This window comes from Nestor notabilis, unplaced genomic scaffold, assembly GCF_000696875.1.
Source record: "Nestor notabilis isolate BGI_N333 unplaced genomic scaffold, ASM69687v1 scaffold22734, whole genome shotgun sequence".
Lineage (NCBI taxonomy): Eukaryota > Metazoa > Chordata > Aves > Psittaciformes > Psittacidae > Nestor > Nestor notabilis.
This window is the reverse complement of record NW_009925481.1, coordinates 37,826-54,651: the sequence shown is the minus strand read 5'-3', so window position 1 is coordinate 54,651 and position 16,826 is coordinate 37,826. Positions and strand designations below refer to the sequence as shown.

The window sequence follows — 16,826 nt, the reverse complement described above, 5'->3', positions numbered from 1 at the left end:
TCAGCAGATTTGTTAGCTTTTTGGACAGCTTTTTCCATTATGTAAAAGCTGTGTTTGTATTAGGATAGCAGTCAGACCCACCAGTGTGAGGATTACAGTTGTTTTTTACATAATGGATTATCCAAGATTAAGTGTTTTATTCAGGCACACGAGCGAAAATAACCAATTAGTGACTTTACAGATTCATTATTTAAAGGCAGCTGGAGGGCATTTGGCACAAAACTCTCCTGCTGACTGCAACCCAAAGAAGGAAGCAGACTAGTCCCAGGGATCTCGGGCATCTCTACTCCAACAGGTAGGTCTCTTTTCAGCAGAGGCGGGCCAGATTAGCATCTCTTGCAGCAGGGAAGCGCAGTTTGAGAGGCAGCAGTTGTCAACAGAGTAGTTGCTCAGATGTTTGGAAGCCCTGGGTTGATAGCACAGCTTGGATGCTGCAGGCAAGTTTCAGGTAACTGTGTTTTGTCTTGGCATCAGAACTGATACTCACATTCAAATACTCTCCAAGAATGAGGATGCTCTCTTCCCAAAATGTGAGAAACAAATATGCTGGGGTACGGCTGAGCTGGAATACCTGAGGAAAGCCAAGGCCACCTTGTGGCTGTGCTGCAATGGCAGATCAAGCCTCTAGAAACTGAGTATTATGTCATGTGTGTAGAGGGAATGGTCTGAGGGCAAACAATACTAAGATGTGTTTTGCCATTAGCATAGGCAGCTAGGAACAGCTTGTTTCAGCGATGAGAACTGGTCATAAAGAACACAGCTTTTCTAGCTTGAAAGCAAAGTGTACCCTCACCATCCTTTCAACCTGCAGGTGCGTTACCAGAACTCATTGCAACATTACTCTTCCTGTGAAAACGAAATCTAAAAAGAATCAAATTTTTATGAATTCTTACAAGCCTTACCCAGAGTCTGGCTTGATCTGCAATGTAACAATACAATGAACCACAGTAATACTACTGGTGAGCAAAACACTTTTATGAAGTAATTGCCATTGATGTCCAATTTTGGCTGGATCCAGGCACCACAATGACCTAGTATTTTCTCAGTGGAGGAGTTGGTAGTCTACTCAGCATGGAAAAAACCTAGTTTTAAAATGCGGGGAATCTGTATCTGTAGGCATAGCATTAGCTACTTACACCTACTGCATGAAATAGGACCTCATGTTTGCTTTTGTCTTGCAGAATGAAATACGCACAGTATGTTTTCCTGGCCTCCATGGTCTCCACTGTTGAATACAGCCTAGCTCAGACCTGTGCAGTGGAGTCTTTCGCTGTGAAAGACAATTTTGATCCAAAAAGGGTAATTATGGTTACTTCAACAGTATATGTAAAGAAGCTTCATATATAAACTGTTTTTCCAGGTGGTGCTCATCTAAACGGGTTCCTCACCATGAAGTCAAATTCTTCCGTGTACTGTCTCTCAAAGTTTCTGCAGTTTGTTTTTCTTACTACTGTTTAACCTTCTGAGCATAATGGTGAAACTGGTCTTGAAAGTCAGGGACATTATTCTGTTAGATGTCATCTTCCGTTAGCTCAAAGCTTGGTGCAGATCTCAGCTCTGAGCAGTCTGTGAATGAAATAATTTAGACTAGAGAGAAAACCCGAGCTCATGCCCAGAGGACTTGCATCCACCACCAGCCATTACTGGGAGTCAGAGGAAACTGATAATTTATCCAGCTGGGTATCCTGAACACAGAATGACTCTTGTTTAAATGCAGCAGTTAATCTGACTGCCTCCAAGGAGGAAATCGGGGCTAACTTGATGTTGGAAAGGGCAGAATTATTTAATGGTCCCTCAGGAAACATAACTTGCAGCTGCAGCTGGGGAGGGGTCAGCACTTCCTCAATACAAGATTGGCTTTGCTGGAAACAAACCCATGTCTGAGGAGAGCTTTGGGAACAGCCCAGTTTTAAGGAGTTAGAGTGTTTCTCAGGCTTCTGTATTTGGCAGTTATGGACTCTATTTCAAGCTTAAGCACGTAACTTGCTGAGCATATTTCATTAGCTTCTCTGGAGATCAAAATTAACAGCTAAGTTCTGCTTTTCTCAATATTTCTACTAATATTGTTAACTTTTTAGAGCCTTCCTGTCCATTAGTCACCTGTTAAGATCTTGTTTTCATTTTACTAGATGTTGCTGGTACATTTTCAGGGACTCGTTTTTCCCCCAGAGGGTTTTTTCCCCTTAATTTCATTTCATTTCCCCCTGCTGCTCATCTTCCCAGCACACCCTTTCCTCTTCATAGTGCAGAGTCATTGCTTTCTGATTTGCTGGGTAGACCCTTTTCACCATTAACTGGTGAAAAGATCAGTTGTGGCCCCCAGCAGCAATGAGAGTGCCTCCAGCCTGCTTGCTGAGGTCTTTGTGGCTGCAGTTTGGCATTGTTGATTGCATCTTCCTTGGAAAAGCAGCGGCCTGAATGGTAAGAGGGAAGAACCAGCCTGACTCCCAAGCAGGCATCTCGGGACAGGAGAAGTGCTCAGTGTGGGGTCACTGTTACAGGAATATCTCACACAACAATGAGTACATGCACGTAGAAGTGCAGGGCTGCTAGACCCACTCCTCCTGGCACACAAGCAAGGGTTCGTTAGACAGCATAGCAGGACCTGTGTGCTACATACCCACCCAAACTCAGACTTTATCCGTAGGCTAGGCAATGGCTAGTTACAAAAATGGTGATTAATCCAGATGTTAACAGTCTTTCATTTTAGTATGCAGGGAAATGGTATGCCCTGGCCAAGAAGGATCCAGAAGGCCTTTTCCTTCAGGACAACATCTCTGCTGAATACACCGTGGAGGAAGATGGCACAATGACAGCATCATCCAAAGGCCGAGTCAAGCTTTTTGGGTGAGCTCTCTTGACTTCCAGCTCTAGTTGCTGCCATGAGGTACTAAAGGAAGGGGACATGGTTGGTGATCTATCCTGAGTACACAACATGACTCTGTTTTCTTCACCAAAAAGTGAAGCTCAATCAAGGTTATGCATTAGAAGCCAGAAGTTAGACAACTTTTGAGTCCTGGGTTACTTCTTAGCCTGGCTCTAGCCTGGGTCCATCACGGAACTACCACATTATAGTATATAGTCAATTATAAAGTCAAATCTTGAGTGACAGAGTGGTTAGGTAAATGAATTGCAACCAAGTGAGAGGAGCTGGCAAAGCCTTGGGGCTGCAAGGGCAGGACAGCTCTCATTCCACTGAGAGGTTCAGTGGAAAGAAAGGAGTGTAAGTAAGCACTGCTTTCACAGGCCTTTCAACACAGTGTTGGATAGATTGCTGAGGAAAACACAGGGTTAACTCTTGTGGTGCCTGAATAGACAGATGGAAGGAAGCTTAGGAGTTTTACCTGTTGGCCATGTTGGCTGTTGGCTACAAGGAATTACAGCATGTAAAAGGATTAAATAGCTTTCTGGGTGTGGAAAAGGAAATCTGGGTCTTCTAGTGGGCTAGCATGAGTGCTGTTGTGCATTAACCACCAAAAACTGTCTAACTGCATGAATAACAGAATAGAGCAGTGCCTGTGCACCTTGTATGTCTTAACACCACAGCACTTCGAGATGTCTTGGGATGGGGCAAACTAAGGTCTGCAGGCATGCCATGCAGTGCAGGTGAGAGGATTCCCAAAAGAACTGAAACAGTTGGCAGGGATTTATTTCTGCAGCATCAGGGTAAAGGCAAAGCACAGCCCATGCAAGGAAAGTAATGCAGACCCTTCCTCTGTTCCACAAACCCAGGTAACACTTGACAAGCGGTGCTAAGACGCAGGTGGTATTCAAAATAAACAGAGAAGGGCATTAGAAGAAATGGACAATTAAGACAGGCAGTTCAAGCAGCTACAGGATTCCCACAGCCTGTGTGAGGGCTTTTAACTAGACCGGGCTGCAATTATTTCTATGCTTGTAACAGACATTTCTGTGCCAATACAGCTAAAAAAGGGTTAGAGAGAGGAGACCCAACTCGCCACCTCCACCTGGGGACACAGCAAATGAGCCCAAATGAGCCCAAGTACAGGTCAGCTCACGCTGCAAACTGCTAGCAGGGAGCCAAGAAATTACCTCTATCACATTGCTTGGTGGCTGTTTGCTTGTACAGAAACGGGTGGTAAACAGCCCGCTGAGCTGAAGTGGGGTGAAGGCATTGCCCCAGCCACAGCGTGCTTGCACTGCAGCGGAGGGGACCAGGCAGCAGCAATGCACAGTCAGTGATGGGGGGATGTCATTACTCAGTGACAAACAGTAACTTTGCAGTGAGGAAGGCCCTGCCTACGCCTGAGGCAGTTGTGATGAAACATAGCCTGGTTCTTGCCCGAGTCCTGAGTGAGGGACACCTGCCTGAAGCTCACATGCCACAGGGTTTTACCTTCGGTGTCACGGATCTCGTTGCAGGTTCTGGGTGATCTGTGCTGACATGGCTGCTCAGTACACAGTACCTGCCCCAGCCACTCCAGCAAAGATGTACATGACCTACCAGGGACTGGCCAGCTACCTCTCCAGCGGTGGTGAGTGAACTTCCCCGGCCCACTAGTGATGGGCAATAGCTTACAGCTTCCTGGGTTTGTGTGTTTCAGTATAGGAGAGGGGAAAATAGTTGAGAGCAGATTGTGCCAAGTGGAGACAAAGAATCCTTTCTGGGGGGATGCGGGGATGCTTTATCCAAGAGGTGCTTTTTAATTCCCACAGAAGGGGCAGGACTCAGACAATCCACAGAGGCCCCTTCTATACACCACATACACTGACAGGAAGGTTGCAGCTTAGAGGCAACGGATCACACACACAGATTTTGTGCAGCCAAGTGGGGTGCTAAATCTAGGGAAGCAGTACTTCCTGGACCCCACAGTGCTGAGGTGCAGAGGGGTAGTTGTCCTTGTACTCCCCATAGCTAATGGGAGGCAACATGTGGACCCACATCTGCACTCCAGCAGCGAAGTGCAGCTCTTCTCAAGGAGACACAGGTGGAATTAACAAAATGGAGCCGTTAAATGAAGCCCCCCTTGCAGAAACTTCTCATGCATGAAACTGAGAACCTCAGTTATGCACCCTGCGTACCCCATGTTTTGTGCCTGATTCTCCCATAGCTGTGTGACTCCAGCTCTGGAAGTTGGGCAGGACTTGGCCTACAAATGCATAAGAAAGAAGAACATTCACCTAGTCCTGGCAGACAAGCCACACCAAAAGGCACTTAGCTGAGCAACGTCTGGAAAACAGGAGGCATGCTTTGCTGAGGCTGCTTGTGTAGGAAATTTAATCTGTACGGCAAAACTTAACGTGTATGCCCTGCCTCCCCATGCTTGAGCAAGCAACATAAAGCGATTTTTGGTTACTGAAATCCTGGAAAGTCCTAGTCCTCCTAATAGTTTCAGCCTAAGAAACCAAAGGCGAGAATGCGCCTAGTATCATGGGGAACAAAGGTGCCCTGTGCATCATCACATCAATTCTTCACTTCATGGTGTGGACATAAGCTGGATGTGGGAGGTAACATTAGTTCCTTTGGGAAGCTATCCCTCCCATGTGCTGAAGTGAGGAGTCTCTCTGCAGGATGGCTACAACCACCTCTTCTCTGTTTTGACCACTGTGACCAACACGTGTATTCTGATGTTTCAGGGGACAACTACTGGGTGATTGACACCGACTATGATAACTACGCCATTACCTATGCCTGCCGCAGTCTGAAGGAGGATGGCTCTTGCGATGATGGCTACTCCCTGATCTTCTCACGCAACCCCCGTGGCCTGCCCCCAGCCATCCAGCGCATTGTGCGCCAGAAGCAGGAAGAAATCTGCATGTCTGGCCAGTTCCAGCCCGTGCTTCAGTCAGGTACTGCAGGATAATGAGCAAACACAACAGAACCGCAGCAAACTACATTGTGGTCTCTTAGCAAGGTTTTTAAATGATACATCCAATAAGAAAACAGATGCAAAGGGAAGGTCATGCAAGGGAGAGAGCGTGTTACAGTGTGGTTCTGCAGCCTGAGGTTTGCCCCCATAGGGATCCTGTGTGCTGAAATGCACATTACCGAAGGAAGATCACCTTTGTTACTTTGACAGGATAGGGATGGGTGGAACAACCTGGTGTTTCTGCACTTGGAAATGTTTGTCTTGGCCACCTGGATAACAGCAGCTTACCTTAGGTCTGTGCACTGTCCTCTAGGAAAGGAGGAGAAGCTGCCTTTAGGAATGAGCACCCTCCCTCTGCTTAGCTTCAGCATGATTTGTGTCCTGGGCAGTCTGAGCAGCAGAGATGAGGGGCTCTGAGCAGATGATCTGTGTCTGCTGGCAGTGGCAGTCAGCAGTTGTGCCACATACATGCAAACAAAGCATGTCTAAAGCCCATTTTGAGAGAACTATTTTCCTGGAGGCATGAGAGCTGATCTAGTTCACATGCTTGCCCATGAGACGGGCAGATAATGCTTTAAGGCTATGCTGGAAGCATAAATTCCTCTTTGTTGGCAGCTAACTGCTCACACCCTGCACATGCCCACAGCTTTGCCCGGAGGTTGGCCCTTTACTTCACCCGGCCTGAGGACCTGGTCTGGGGATTGCTGCAGTCGCACATGCTCTGCACTGCTGGACAAGAAATAACAATGATGTTCTGAACTGAACATCGTTGTGTGAGCCAGCCCTCCGCCTCAGAGCAGGTGCTGTCATCACCCAAGGTTATGGGGCTGGCATGGGCATCCCTACCCCGTGCCCCTCTATATTGCTCACTGTAGCAGAGGGAGGGCAGCTGGCTTGTGGGCTCGTGCTTAGGTGCCTCATGGCTGGCTGGGACTAGCTAAGGTTGCCCAAGGGCTCGGCTAACACCCACAGAGCAATGCAGACAGCATCTTTTGCACCTGCCCATCCTAATCTTGATTCAGAAGTACCCTAGGAACGAGGTAGCTACAGCTTCACTGAAGACTCACAGGCTGCTGAAGCACTTCACAAATTTACCTGCGAGGACTAAAGTTTACTTTTCTTTCTTTCTGTTTTTCTTTCTTTCCAGGGGCCTGCTGAAAGTACCCTTAAGCACAAGAACCAGACCTCTTGGTCTTGAAGTTGCCACTCGGCTAATAAGAAAAGAAAATCATAGTATTGAGTAGTGTGTTTGTCCTGAAAAACACATGAAAATCTTGGGGATTCTGTAAACTGTGTGCAATGCAGTATATCGATAGTCAAATTTTCGAGGGAATACCTAATGTGGCATTTGTCAATAAACGTTTTTAAAAAAAACCCGCTTGTGGAACTGGTTTTTGTTACCTGCTGTCCTGTCGGGGAGCGGGAAGAGCAGGTCCTCTCACGGAGGGGAGGTGAGATGGTGGCCAAGGTGACCCCAGCACAGCCGGGGCAGTGTCCTTCCCCAGCACCAGGCAGGGGCAGCCGGGCAAGGGAGGTCACAGGGGCAGGTCTCTGACAGTGCTGACTGCCAGACAAATGCCCGGTGACGAGGCGGGTCTGGGGGTCACTGGGAAGTCCAGCAGACAGTGAGGGCGGCCAGGCACAGGGCAGGCCCATGTCTGCGAGGTGGCTCCAGCCATAAGCAGCCCTGCAGAAGGGCTCAGAAGCAGAGCTGCCTGCAGCAAGGCTCCCAAAGGTGCAGGGGCCTGGGCTGAGCTGAAGAGGGTTTGTGGACCGTGGACAAGGGGTATGCAGGTGGAAGTCCCAGGTGAGGCTGTACAAAGCAACTAAGGCAGGCTCACGGGTGCCTGCAGCGCCCTGGCATGTGCAATGTACCTCTCCCACCTATTGCATTTGAATACTGAAGTTAAGGATTCCTCCTGCTCAAAACCCCAGATGAGGCCAATAGTGAGTGATCCCTGCTGCCTGGTAACATCTTACCGTTATTTCTGGCCGAATACTCCAAAGCCTGTGTAGAGAATTTCTAACTAGCCCCTGAATCACAAATGCAGTGAAACGTATGTTCCTTTCAGTGATACTGGGACATTCCTTTAAATGAGCATTTGCATTTCTAATGGCTCAAGCAGTGATTTACTTCCCACTGCCTGCATAATTCAGCCTCCAGTTACTGAGAGGTAAAGAATTGAAAGATATAGAACCAACAGGTCTTACGGCCAAGAATTTCATACATAGGGGGAACCAAAAGAATAGCCTCTAGACAACTCCATGTAGAAAAAGGGTAACCCAAATCAGTGCTTTTGACATGTTTCCCACTGTGATTAGTAAAATTACATTCACTTTGAATGTTTCATTTGAACCCTGAAGTTTGTCAGCAACACAAACTTTTGAAAGTCATGATTACCAAGTAATCACGCAAGTGGAACAGCCCCTGCTCCTGAGACTTTCAAAAGGTATGTGTCACAAGGGTGATACTGAGTGAACATCTTCAGAGAACTACACTATAAAACTGCTTCTGCAATATGCTTGCACCATTTTACCTACAGTATGCAATGATTGTCTACTGTATCTGTTGGAAGGAGCATAAAAACCACTAAAAGATAAAAGACTCCGCTCTGAGGCCAGACATTGTCCAGGGATGCAGGGAAGTCTCTCAAGCTTATGTTTCCCAGGATTTCCAGGTAGGACTCCTAAGGCTCTCAGCCAGCACCAAATAAAGGTGTACCTTGATCTTCTGGTCTAGGGAAAGCTACCTTAACGGGGAATAAGATGGTGAGCTATCATCTAAAGCTACAAACAGAAAGAGAAGACCAGCAGGAAGCAATGTAAACAAAAAATACATGGATAGAGATTATGGAGTGTTGAAAAAATATCAGCCTTTTATGCTGAACTAAGTGCAAGGTCACTGCATTGATTGAATGCTCATGACTTGCCCCCCTCTCCCATGAGGAAGTATTGCGTGGAGATCTCTGAACTTAGGACTTGTATCACAAGTGATTAGACGACACTAACCCTTTGCTGGAGGAGCTTGGCCTCTGGCCAGGACATTCAGGCCAGTATTACCAGTCCCAGAAAAGTGAGATTTTTATAATGTCTATGGTTACAGTAACTGTATGACCAGAGCAGATGGGAGTTCTAGCAAGGATCTCTATGCAGAACCAAGTGCATCCTTATTGTGTTTGTTATATAGTCTGTCTAGATCAGTTAGGCAGTGAAATCCCTCATCCACACAAGGCTGTGCCTCCAGGTTTGTCGGAGGATAGTGGAGATTCTGGGAGCATACACCATGGAGTTATACATCCCCCAGGAATCTGCATTGTTCTTGGCGAAACACTTCCCCATCAGGACCGCACGCAGGCCCTCACCATATGACCTGCTGAGCTAACAAACAGATGGGAGTTAGCTCATATCCATTTCTCTCCACTGACTGCAGGAAATGTGAAAGTTGAGGAAGAGTAGTGCAGGCAGCTATAAGTGTATTCTGATCAGATTTACACTTCTAGATTTATTCCATTGAGTGCAACATAAAACACCAAGGGTATGTCTGCTTCTAAAGCAGACACACTTCTGCCTGCTCTTTGAGCTGGCTGATGAGAACCAGTCTATTATTCCTTGTCTGATGTGTGTGTATAGGTCCCAAGTCATTATCTCTGTCAAGCCCAAACTTTCCACTGAGAAAAGAAAAAGCTCCTTACAGATGAAAAAGACTGTTGTTTTGTCCTCAGAAGGTCCTTTAGTGCTGGCAGAAAGGCTACGACTGTGCAACAGCAGGAGGAACCCTGCAAGGATATTGTCCTTTGCACAATAGTGAACCTCCTCCCAGCAAGGACACTGCAAGTCCTGAGATCTGACCCTATGATACCATGTTGAGTTAGACCAGTTCTCCCTGGGCTGTGGTAACTGAGGCAATCTATGTATGCAGTTAAGTTTCTACTTCAGCCTTGAAATTTCTTACAGTCATACTCCCTTCATGCTTCATTTTTATGTAATGTTGAAACTTGCACCAATCAAGCTTTTATACCTTTAGAACAGGGTTTACTTCCCAAGATTTAGTTGTTGACAGTAGATTTTTGAGCAGTTTCCAGAACACAATGATCAGATCCTATTTTTACAGGCTTCACATGAGAGATTAAAACCTGGTTTTATTGAGTAGCACAAAAGATGGCAACAAATGCAGTATATTCACCATTAGACAATATAAAACACCCTTTTGAAAGGTTTTTCCCTAGCATTCATTTTAACAAATATGTAACAGATGGTTACAGAAAACTCACATTTCAAGTATTAAATAGCAGTTTTCTGCAACATGAAATTATTAAACAGACAAGGGCAACCCAAAACTATACTTTGTTGGAAATAAATTCAAACCTGGAAATACCAAATTCTCTGCTGCAATTGTTCAGACTTGCTCATTGCTGAAAGAAAGAAACTTATACCAAAGCAGCAAAGGAGAAAAAAATTCTTGCTGAATATTCAAACCTGGTTTCTAAACAGGCAGTGTCCCATTTCTGGTCAGCTCTGCTTTCCAGGCATATTTACCACTGCCAGGAAAATATGTGAAAAAGCACCATGCCCTCCATACTTCGGATGATGTTTAATTTAAAAGCCCTAAAAGAGGGACCTAGTGACAGACTTTCAAAGTAACTGGACATGACCCTAAGAAACTGGATTTTATTTGCATCTACAACACATTAAGTTCTGCTGTTGCAAATACAAGTTCTGCTTTTTTGTGGCTTCAATAGCCAATACAATAGTGTACGAAATTTCACCTTGAAACGTTGGGGAAACCAGAACTCTTACACTGCTTTTTGACCAAACAAAAAAAAAATTACAAACCACTTGAAAAAGGCAGCTGCAAGCCCCATGTGTGTCTCTGCTAAGAAGCAGAAATCATGGGTCAACAGAACTCCCAGCAGTAAAATCTTCTAAGAGATGATAACTTGCCCTAAAGGAAATGACTTACCATAAGGATAGATTTCATTCAATACAGTGAAAGAGAAGTGAATCACCACGGTCTGGTCTGCACCTTTGCAAAAGCCAAACATTCCACCAGGACTCATCAGCTTTGCATCATTTGCGTCATTCATGCCACTACAGACCTCACCTCTGAGAGGTATAATTTACGTTTGTCTGCTAAATAAGCAGGGCAGTGATCTACTTTCAGTGATTTACACACCTATACATTTTCCACTACATCCCTGCATAGCAAAATCAATACTCTCCATAACAGTTATGCTTTTTAATTTTCATTTCAAACACCTGTGACCAGCGCATGGGCCTTGATTTGATAAAGACTGCTGTATTTTGACTGCCAGTGTGGGAAAATTTTGAGGCACAAGGCTACTCAAATAGGACATCCTAACAGGATAAATTTTCCTCTCAAGACGTACCTTCCCCTGCTTCAGACGCACTGAAATCTCTCAAGGATCTATACTTAAATATTTCTGAAAGTATTTTTTCTGTGGTTTCACTTCATACTGGCAAAACACTATGTCTTAACTGCTGGATTTTATTTAACTGCTTCTTCTGATTCTTCACTTACAGGCAGTTATCACAACTTTGAAATACACTTTTGCTATATCTGTCCAAATAGAACTTCTCACTAACTTTTTTAAAGTTGAGGAAGTTATCGATTAAGCAGGCTGCAATGGCCCTTTTCTGTTCTGCACAAGCCTTTATGGGCAATGAATTGGCAGATTAGGATGTTACAAGCGCTCCTCATTCAAACTTCAGTGAGGCAGGAAATATTTCATCTGAATTCTGTGACAAAATGAATCCTTCAAGGCTAACCTAGAGCATAAGCACACAAACAAGTAACCAGAAAGTAAGGGGATACAAAGCCTCATCTCATATATACTGAGTTTTTGTATGTTTCTTTTCTGTGCTGTGTGAGGCCATTTGAGGTAGTTCTGCTGTCTCCTACCATGCAAACTTATTTTTTTTGTCTGAGACCTGAATGTTTCACCAAATATACAGTCTTTGTTATGTTGATGTCAGCAAAGAGAGCAGTAGGGGATTTGTTTGTGCAATGAAGTTGCTCCTCTTATGGAAAACACTCCAGCTGTTTTCACTGGCATCATCCCTCCCTCTACAAGCATTTTAAAGGCACAGTTCAAACTGTGCCAGTTGTGGAAAGGAGAGAGTAAAAAAACACCGTTGCGATTTCAGGGAACTTTGCTGTTACGTAAAGTGTTTGGTAGCTGCAAGGACAGCCAGAGGGGTTCTGTAGCCCGTGATCTGGGGCTATCACATGCTTATGCACATGCTTTGCAAAGCACAGGTGCTCCAACTGTTCTAGTTTCATCTCCTAAGGGTTGTCAGAGCAGCCCTGTTCCATTCAAGAGTGTGCTCTCCTGCAATACGGTAACAAAAAAAGCTCTGCCTAGCATTTCAGCTTTCTCCTGGCCAAAGTCAAGCCTCAGGTCACTCACAGTTTGAGAGGAGAGGCATGCTGGGGAGAGACATTAGCTGTAAAGACCGTAGAAGGCCAGGTTACATGACAGCAATGGAGAGAAAGAGAGGCTTTCAGGGTTAAAGCCTCCACCACAAAGAGGCAGCGGCTGGCAGCCACAGAGCAAACAGCCAAGTTGGGCAAAAGCAGAAAGCAGAAAAGGCAGGGAAGTCTGGAGGTTAGAGCTTCCTGTGCCTTCTTCCCCTTTGAGGATGAGCTGCTGCTCCTTCCTCTGCTGGTGTGAGAGGAACAGCTCTTGTATCCAAATAACAGCCGCAAATGCAGAGAGAGCTTGGTGGAAAGCTCTCTGTGAGAGGATGAAGTCTCGTACATCTGAAGACATGGCAAATACTCTGACATAACCCACTTGAGCATGTGTAACTCATAGGCAGGGATGCCTGGAGCATGTGTGACTAATAGGCAGGGACGCAGGGATCCTTCACTGCATGCTCTGGATGTGTCTGGTAGCAGTGCACTTTTCCATCAAACCACGATGTCAAGACAGCCTGGCAGCTGAGGCAGGCATTTCACTCTCAAGACAGGTCCTTCTTGCGCTTTTGCTGCCATTCTCACTCATACAGGGAAGTGATGGTCCTGTTCCTGCTGGAGTTTGTGGCTATTAGTGTAAAATAGGGAACAATAAATATTTATTCCCATAATTCATAGTTACCCAGCTGAATCCCAGCCATACAGCAGCCTCACACAATTGTACCAGTTGGACTGTCAGTTACGGTTTTTCGATAAGGCTGTCTTTTGAGCGCTGAAGAGTTAATAGGGGCAGTTGTTTCTAATTTGCATTCCTAACTTGCTTCATCTGGTCCTTGATACTCCCTCCTCAGCTTGGGAGGAGTTTATCTTTCTGGGGAGTTGGTGTTGGTAGGGAGCATACACCACCCAGTCACCAAGCCAGGCACTCCTCTCAGAGTCACTTGAAAGCTTCGATGTACTCCACAGGAAGAGAAGACAGGCCAGCTTTCCCCCAGTAGTCAATGGCACGCACTCTGTAAAATCCGGAGACTGAGCTTCCTGCAAATGAAAAGGTTAGAAATGGTCACTATGAAAGGCTGACACCTGTGGTGCTTGCAGGATGTGAAGCAGGCACTACTCCCATACAATGTAGGTTTGTGGAATGGGTTGGGAAAAATAAGTTCTGCATCCTATGTAAATGTGTCTGTGCCTGTCTAACTAAAAATTATTACAAATTCTTTACGGTCAAGTACTAGCTCTTCTTGTTTGTTGTGCCAAGGATCTCATCTCTCCTTATTAGGATTTGCAAGTCCAGCTACAGGACTTCTGTCCTAGCAGTTGTTTTGGAAGAAGCCTATGACATCTTCTGAATCCGCAACTACTAACTTCCTTTATTCTGACTTACTTTTCTGCCTGAATTGTGTCTTTGGAACAGGTTATGTGGGGACAGGATCAACGAGAAACAGCACAAGAAGCATGCAGGCTGACTGAAACCCCTCTGCTCAACTTGGGAAGCAGCACCACTTGCTCCAAAGGTGCGTTCGTTGATGTTCTGTATCTGCTGGTTTTCATCCTTGATCTAGTTTGAAGAACACAGCTTTCACTAGTGGAATCTTTACCCTCACAAGTAATATAAATGTTTTTTCTCATCTATTTAGTTGAATTTCTGTGTGGTTTTTTTTTTTTTTCTAAAACAAATGCCAGAAATAATAAGTGAGAATGAGGTATGCAGCATTAAATGCTGCTGAGATGAGATTTCTGAGATTTTTTTCAAGCAGGGGTTTTTTTTTAAACAAAAAATTAAATCTGGCAGGTTCCCCAGATGTGCATCACTAGATGGTAACGAATCCTAATTTCAGAGATTTGCCTTAGCCATCATCTACAGTCTTTGCTTACCTGTGTAGCCTTTACATTGCAATAATAGCTCTGAACTTTACTATGCATCCACTACTGATGCTAAGCTTTTCCACGCTAAGATGAGCTTATGCTGCTGGCAAAAACCTCTCTGAACTGCTTTTTATTAGTGTCACTCTGAGGCAAGGTATGTCTGTGTTTTACACAGCTCTGATCAGTGCTTTTGAGTAATACTCATTGGAACAGTCACATTGCAGATTAGACCACATTTGGCTAAAAAAGCCCAAAGAACAACAAAAAAATACCCAAAGAAATCACTGCCACTTTTTTCCAGCGTTTTTCATCTGGGTACATTTCTATTGCATCTAGGCTTTACTTGAGAAGAAATGACCATAGGCTCTGAGAGAAGCTTTGCCTGTTGACAAAGATGAATCTTGATGCCCTCTAATGTGAAACTTCTAAAACACAGGCAGCTAGTCAGGGCTAAAGAGAAAGCTCTAGGGAATGAGAGGAGACAAGAGCCTCTCTTGGCTAAGTGTTCAGATAACCAGGAAGAACTGTTCTACAGGAGGACTCTTCTGTTCTGACAAGGGAGACCTCAACAGCTTAAGATTACCAAGCTGTAACAGGGTTGGTCACAGGGACAGATGCTCACAACAACAGCAGAATTGCAACCTTCCCCTAGAGCAGCTCAGAACACCATAAATGCAAGTTAACCAACCCCTCCATGAAATCTGGATGTGACCTGCCACTTATTTGTGTGTTGATGCCACATCCTCAGTAGTACAAAACAAGTGTTATCAAGGCAATTTGCTTCTGCTGTCCCACTGCAAAAGCATGGTACAAATTCAGGCCCATACCTGTGGGACTGAGCCCAAACCTGAGACATGCATTGCAGTAAGTCTACTACTAAGAGCACAACACCAAGCTCTGGTCATGTGGACCAATCACCAGCTACAAACAGAGACAGAAGTGCTGCTTTGCCTCTCAGAGAGCTTGCTGGGCCTGCACCTGGATGACTTTGGTTTTTGTGACAAGGAATTTACTCATGACAATACTACTAATAATGTCCTCATGACTATTTGTCAATTATTGCTTGTCCTTGAGAATAAGGCTTTCCCTGAGAACACGGCCCTAAAGGAAGGGATGTGCTCTTATTTGTGGTGAGTGTGTATGTCACTAGCAAGCTATGTACCTTCAGTCATTACTGATGATGTTTCACACACTAATGAGTGACACTGTTAACATGACAGATTACATAATACCTGTATTCTTGCCTTACCTGGACTGTAGATCCAGAGAGTGAATATTGTGTCTTTGGCATTAATCCGTTTGTATGCTTTTCCATCTGGTGAGAACTGCACTTCAAATGTCTTTATACATCTAGAAAACCAGACAGCTCAGTAAATACAACTGATAATGCAGGAAGCAATCAAATCCTAATCTCAGTGCTATTTCAACAAGAAGGCCAAAAATAGGAAATACTCGGTTGACATCTTCCTATCAAATGTGGGACGGTATGAATTTATAGTATTAGGAAGAACCACTGCTCCCAGACTGACTTGCTATATTGGGTACTCGCAGCATCCCAAACTGTTAAGCATCTTCTACTCCCAAACCAGGGTTATCAAGGCAGAAGAGTCTAGGGAGACTGGCTTGAAAAGGGGCTAAGTCAGTGCTTCTTGCAAAAGTCTAGATGTACATGGGATTGACTGACAGTTCACCTACAGAGGGTTTCCAGTCTTGTACAGCTTCCTGGAGCAAGCAACCTGCAGGTTTTCTCTTCCAGATAAAACCCCTTACAGGGATAGACAAAATCCCACCTGGGCACCTGCTGCTAATATAACTCTTATCATGGATTTTCCTGTCTGCCATGCTGAAGGCAAGTCCCTAAAAATGCCACCGTACGTTGGTAAGCAACAGGCAGATTCCTGTGGTTAGACCACAGATTAGTCAAGGTTGCTCTCCATAGTTACTGCATGTAGGTCCTACAGTTCCTTTTGTCAGGCGAATACACCGTAGCATCTCGGGGAGGAAGTAGTAATCAGTTTGTGAATTTGATGACAGGACTGGTGGCAAATTAGGGAGTAAGGTGCTGGGAATTTGGTTATACCTATTGTATTTTAAAAGCTACTTACTTTGAATTTACACAGCCATCATCCCAAAACACAATGACCTGCCCCTTTGTGAGAGGGATCAAACGAACACCAGTCACCTGTCCAAAGACACATGCCAATGTAAGAAAATTTACAAACCAATCAGCCACGTCAGATTTCTGTGTTCAACCTTCATTACTATTTGCTTTGATTCTTTCCATCAAGACCAGGGACAAACCCAAAATTTCTGGCTTTATGCCTTTGTAGTCTATGTCTCCATCCTGCCAACTTTGCAGAAGACCTTCAGAGGCTCTGGACACAGCTATGAATGTAGGTGGGACTGAATAAGGAGATACAGATGTCTAATCTAAACCAGCCATGATTCCATTTTAATTTTAGTTACCAGTTATTAACTGGAGAGCTGCTGTCAAGCTTGGCAGCACATGATGTGATTTTTAAAAAGATACTGCACTTCCCAGTACTGCATTATTATTTGCCCACCATGGATAAACTTGCATTTATCTCACTGATGGTTCCTATCACTTGCTGTGTAATGCTTTATCTTGAATCACAGGCCTTGGAGAGCCTTCTCATCAAAGGAGAGAATTGTTTGTTTACTACTTTTAAGAA

At 44.9% G+C, this 16,826-nt stretch overlaps 2 protein-coding genes across 2 annotated transcripts in view; one reads left to right on the top strand and one right to left on the bottom strand.

The window, feature by feature from the left end:
• Positions 1–237: 237 nt before the first annotated feature.
• Positions 238–6,989, top strand: LOC104404616 (purpurin). The gene is made up of 6 exons (XM_010013081.1): positions 238–295; positions 1,182–1,299; positions 2,711–2,847; positions 4,384–4,496; positions 5,599–5,811; positions 6,979–6,989. Exons 2-6 carry the CDS (start codon positions 1,183–1,185, stop codon positions 6,987–6,989), a joined length of 591 nt encoding a protein of 196 aa, XP_010011383.1. The 5' UTR covers positions 238–295; position 1,182.
• A 5,938-nt stretch (positions 6,990–12,927) lies between these two features.
• Positions 12,928–16,826, bottom strand: part of IDUA (iduronidase, alpha-L-) — a gene marked incomplete at its 5' end in the record, with an annotated part of 38,563 nt that continues 34,664 nt past the window's right edge. Inside the window, 3 exons of the mRNA XM_010013080.1 lie at positions 12,928–13,305; positions 15,383–15,483; positions 16,239–16,315. Of these exons, the coding sequence (XP_010011382.1) occupies positions 13,205–13,305; positions 15,383–15,483; positions 16,239–16,315 (279 nt within the window). The remainder of the gene's footprint in view (positions 13,306–15,382; positions 15,484–16,238; positions 16,316–16,826) is intronic.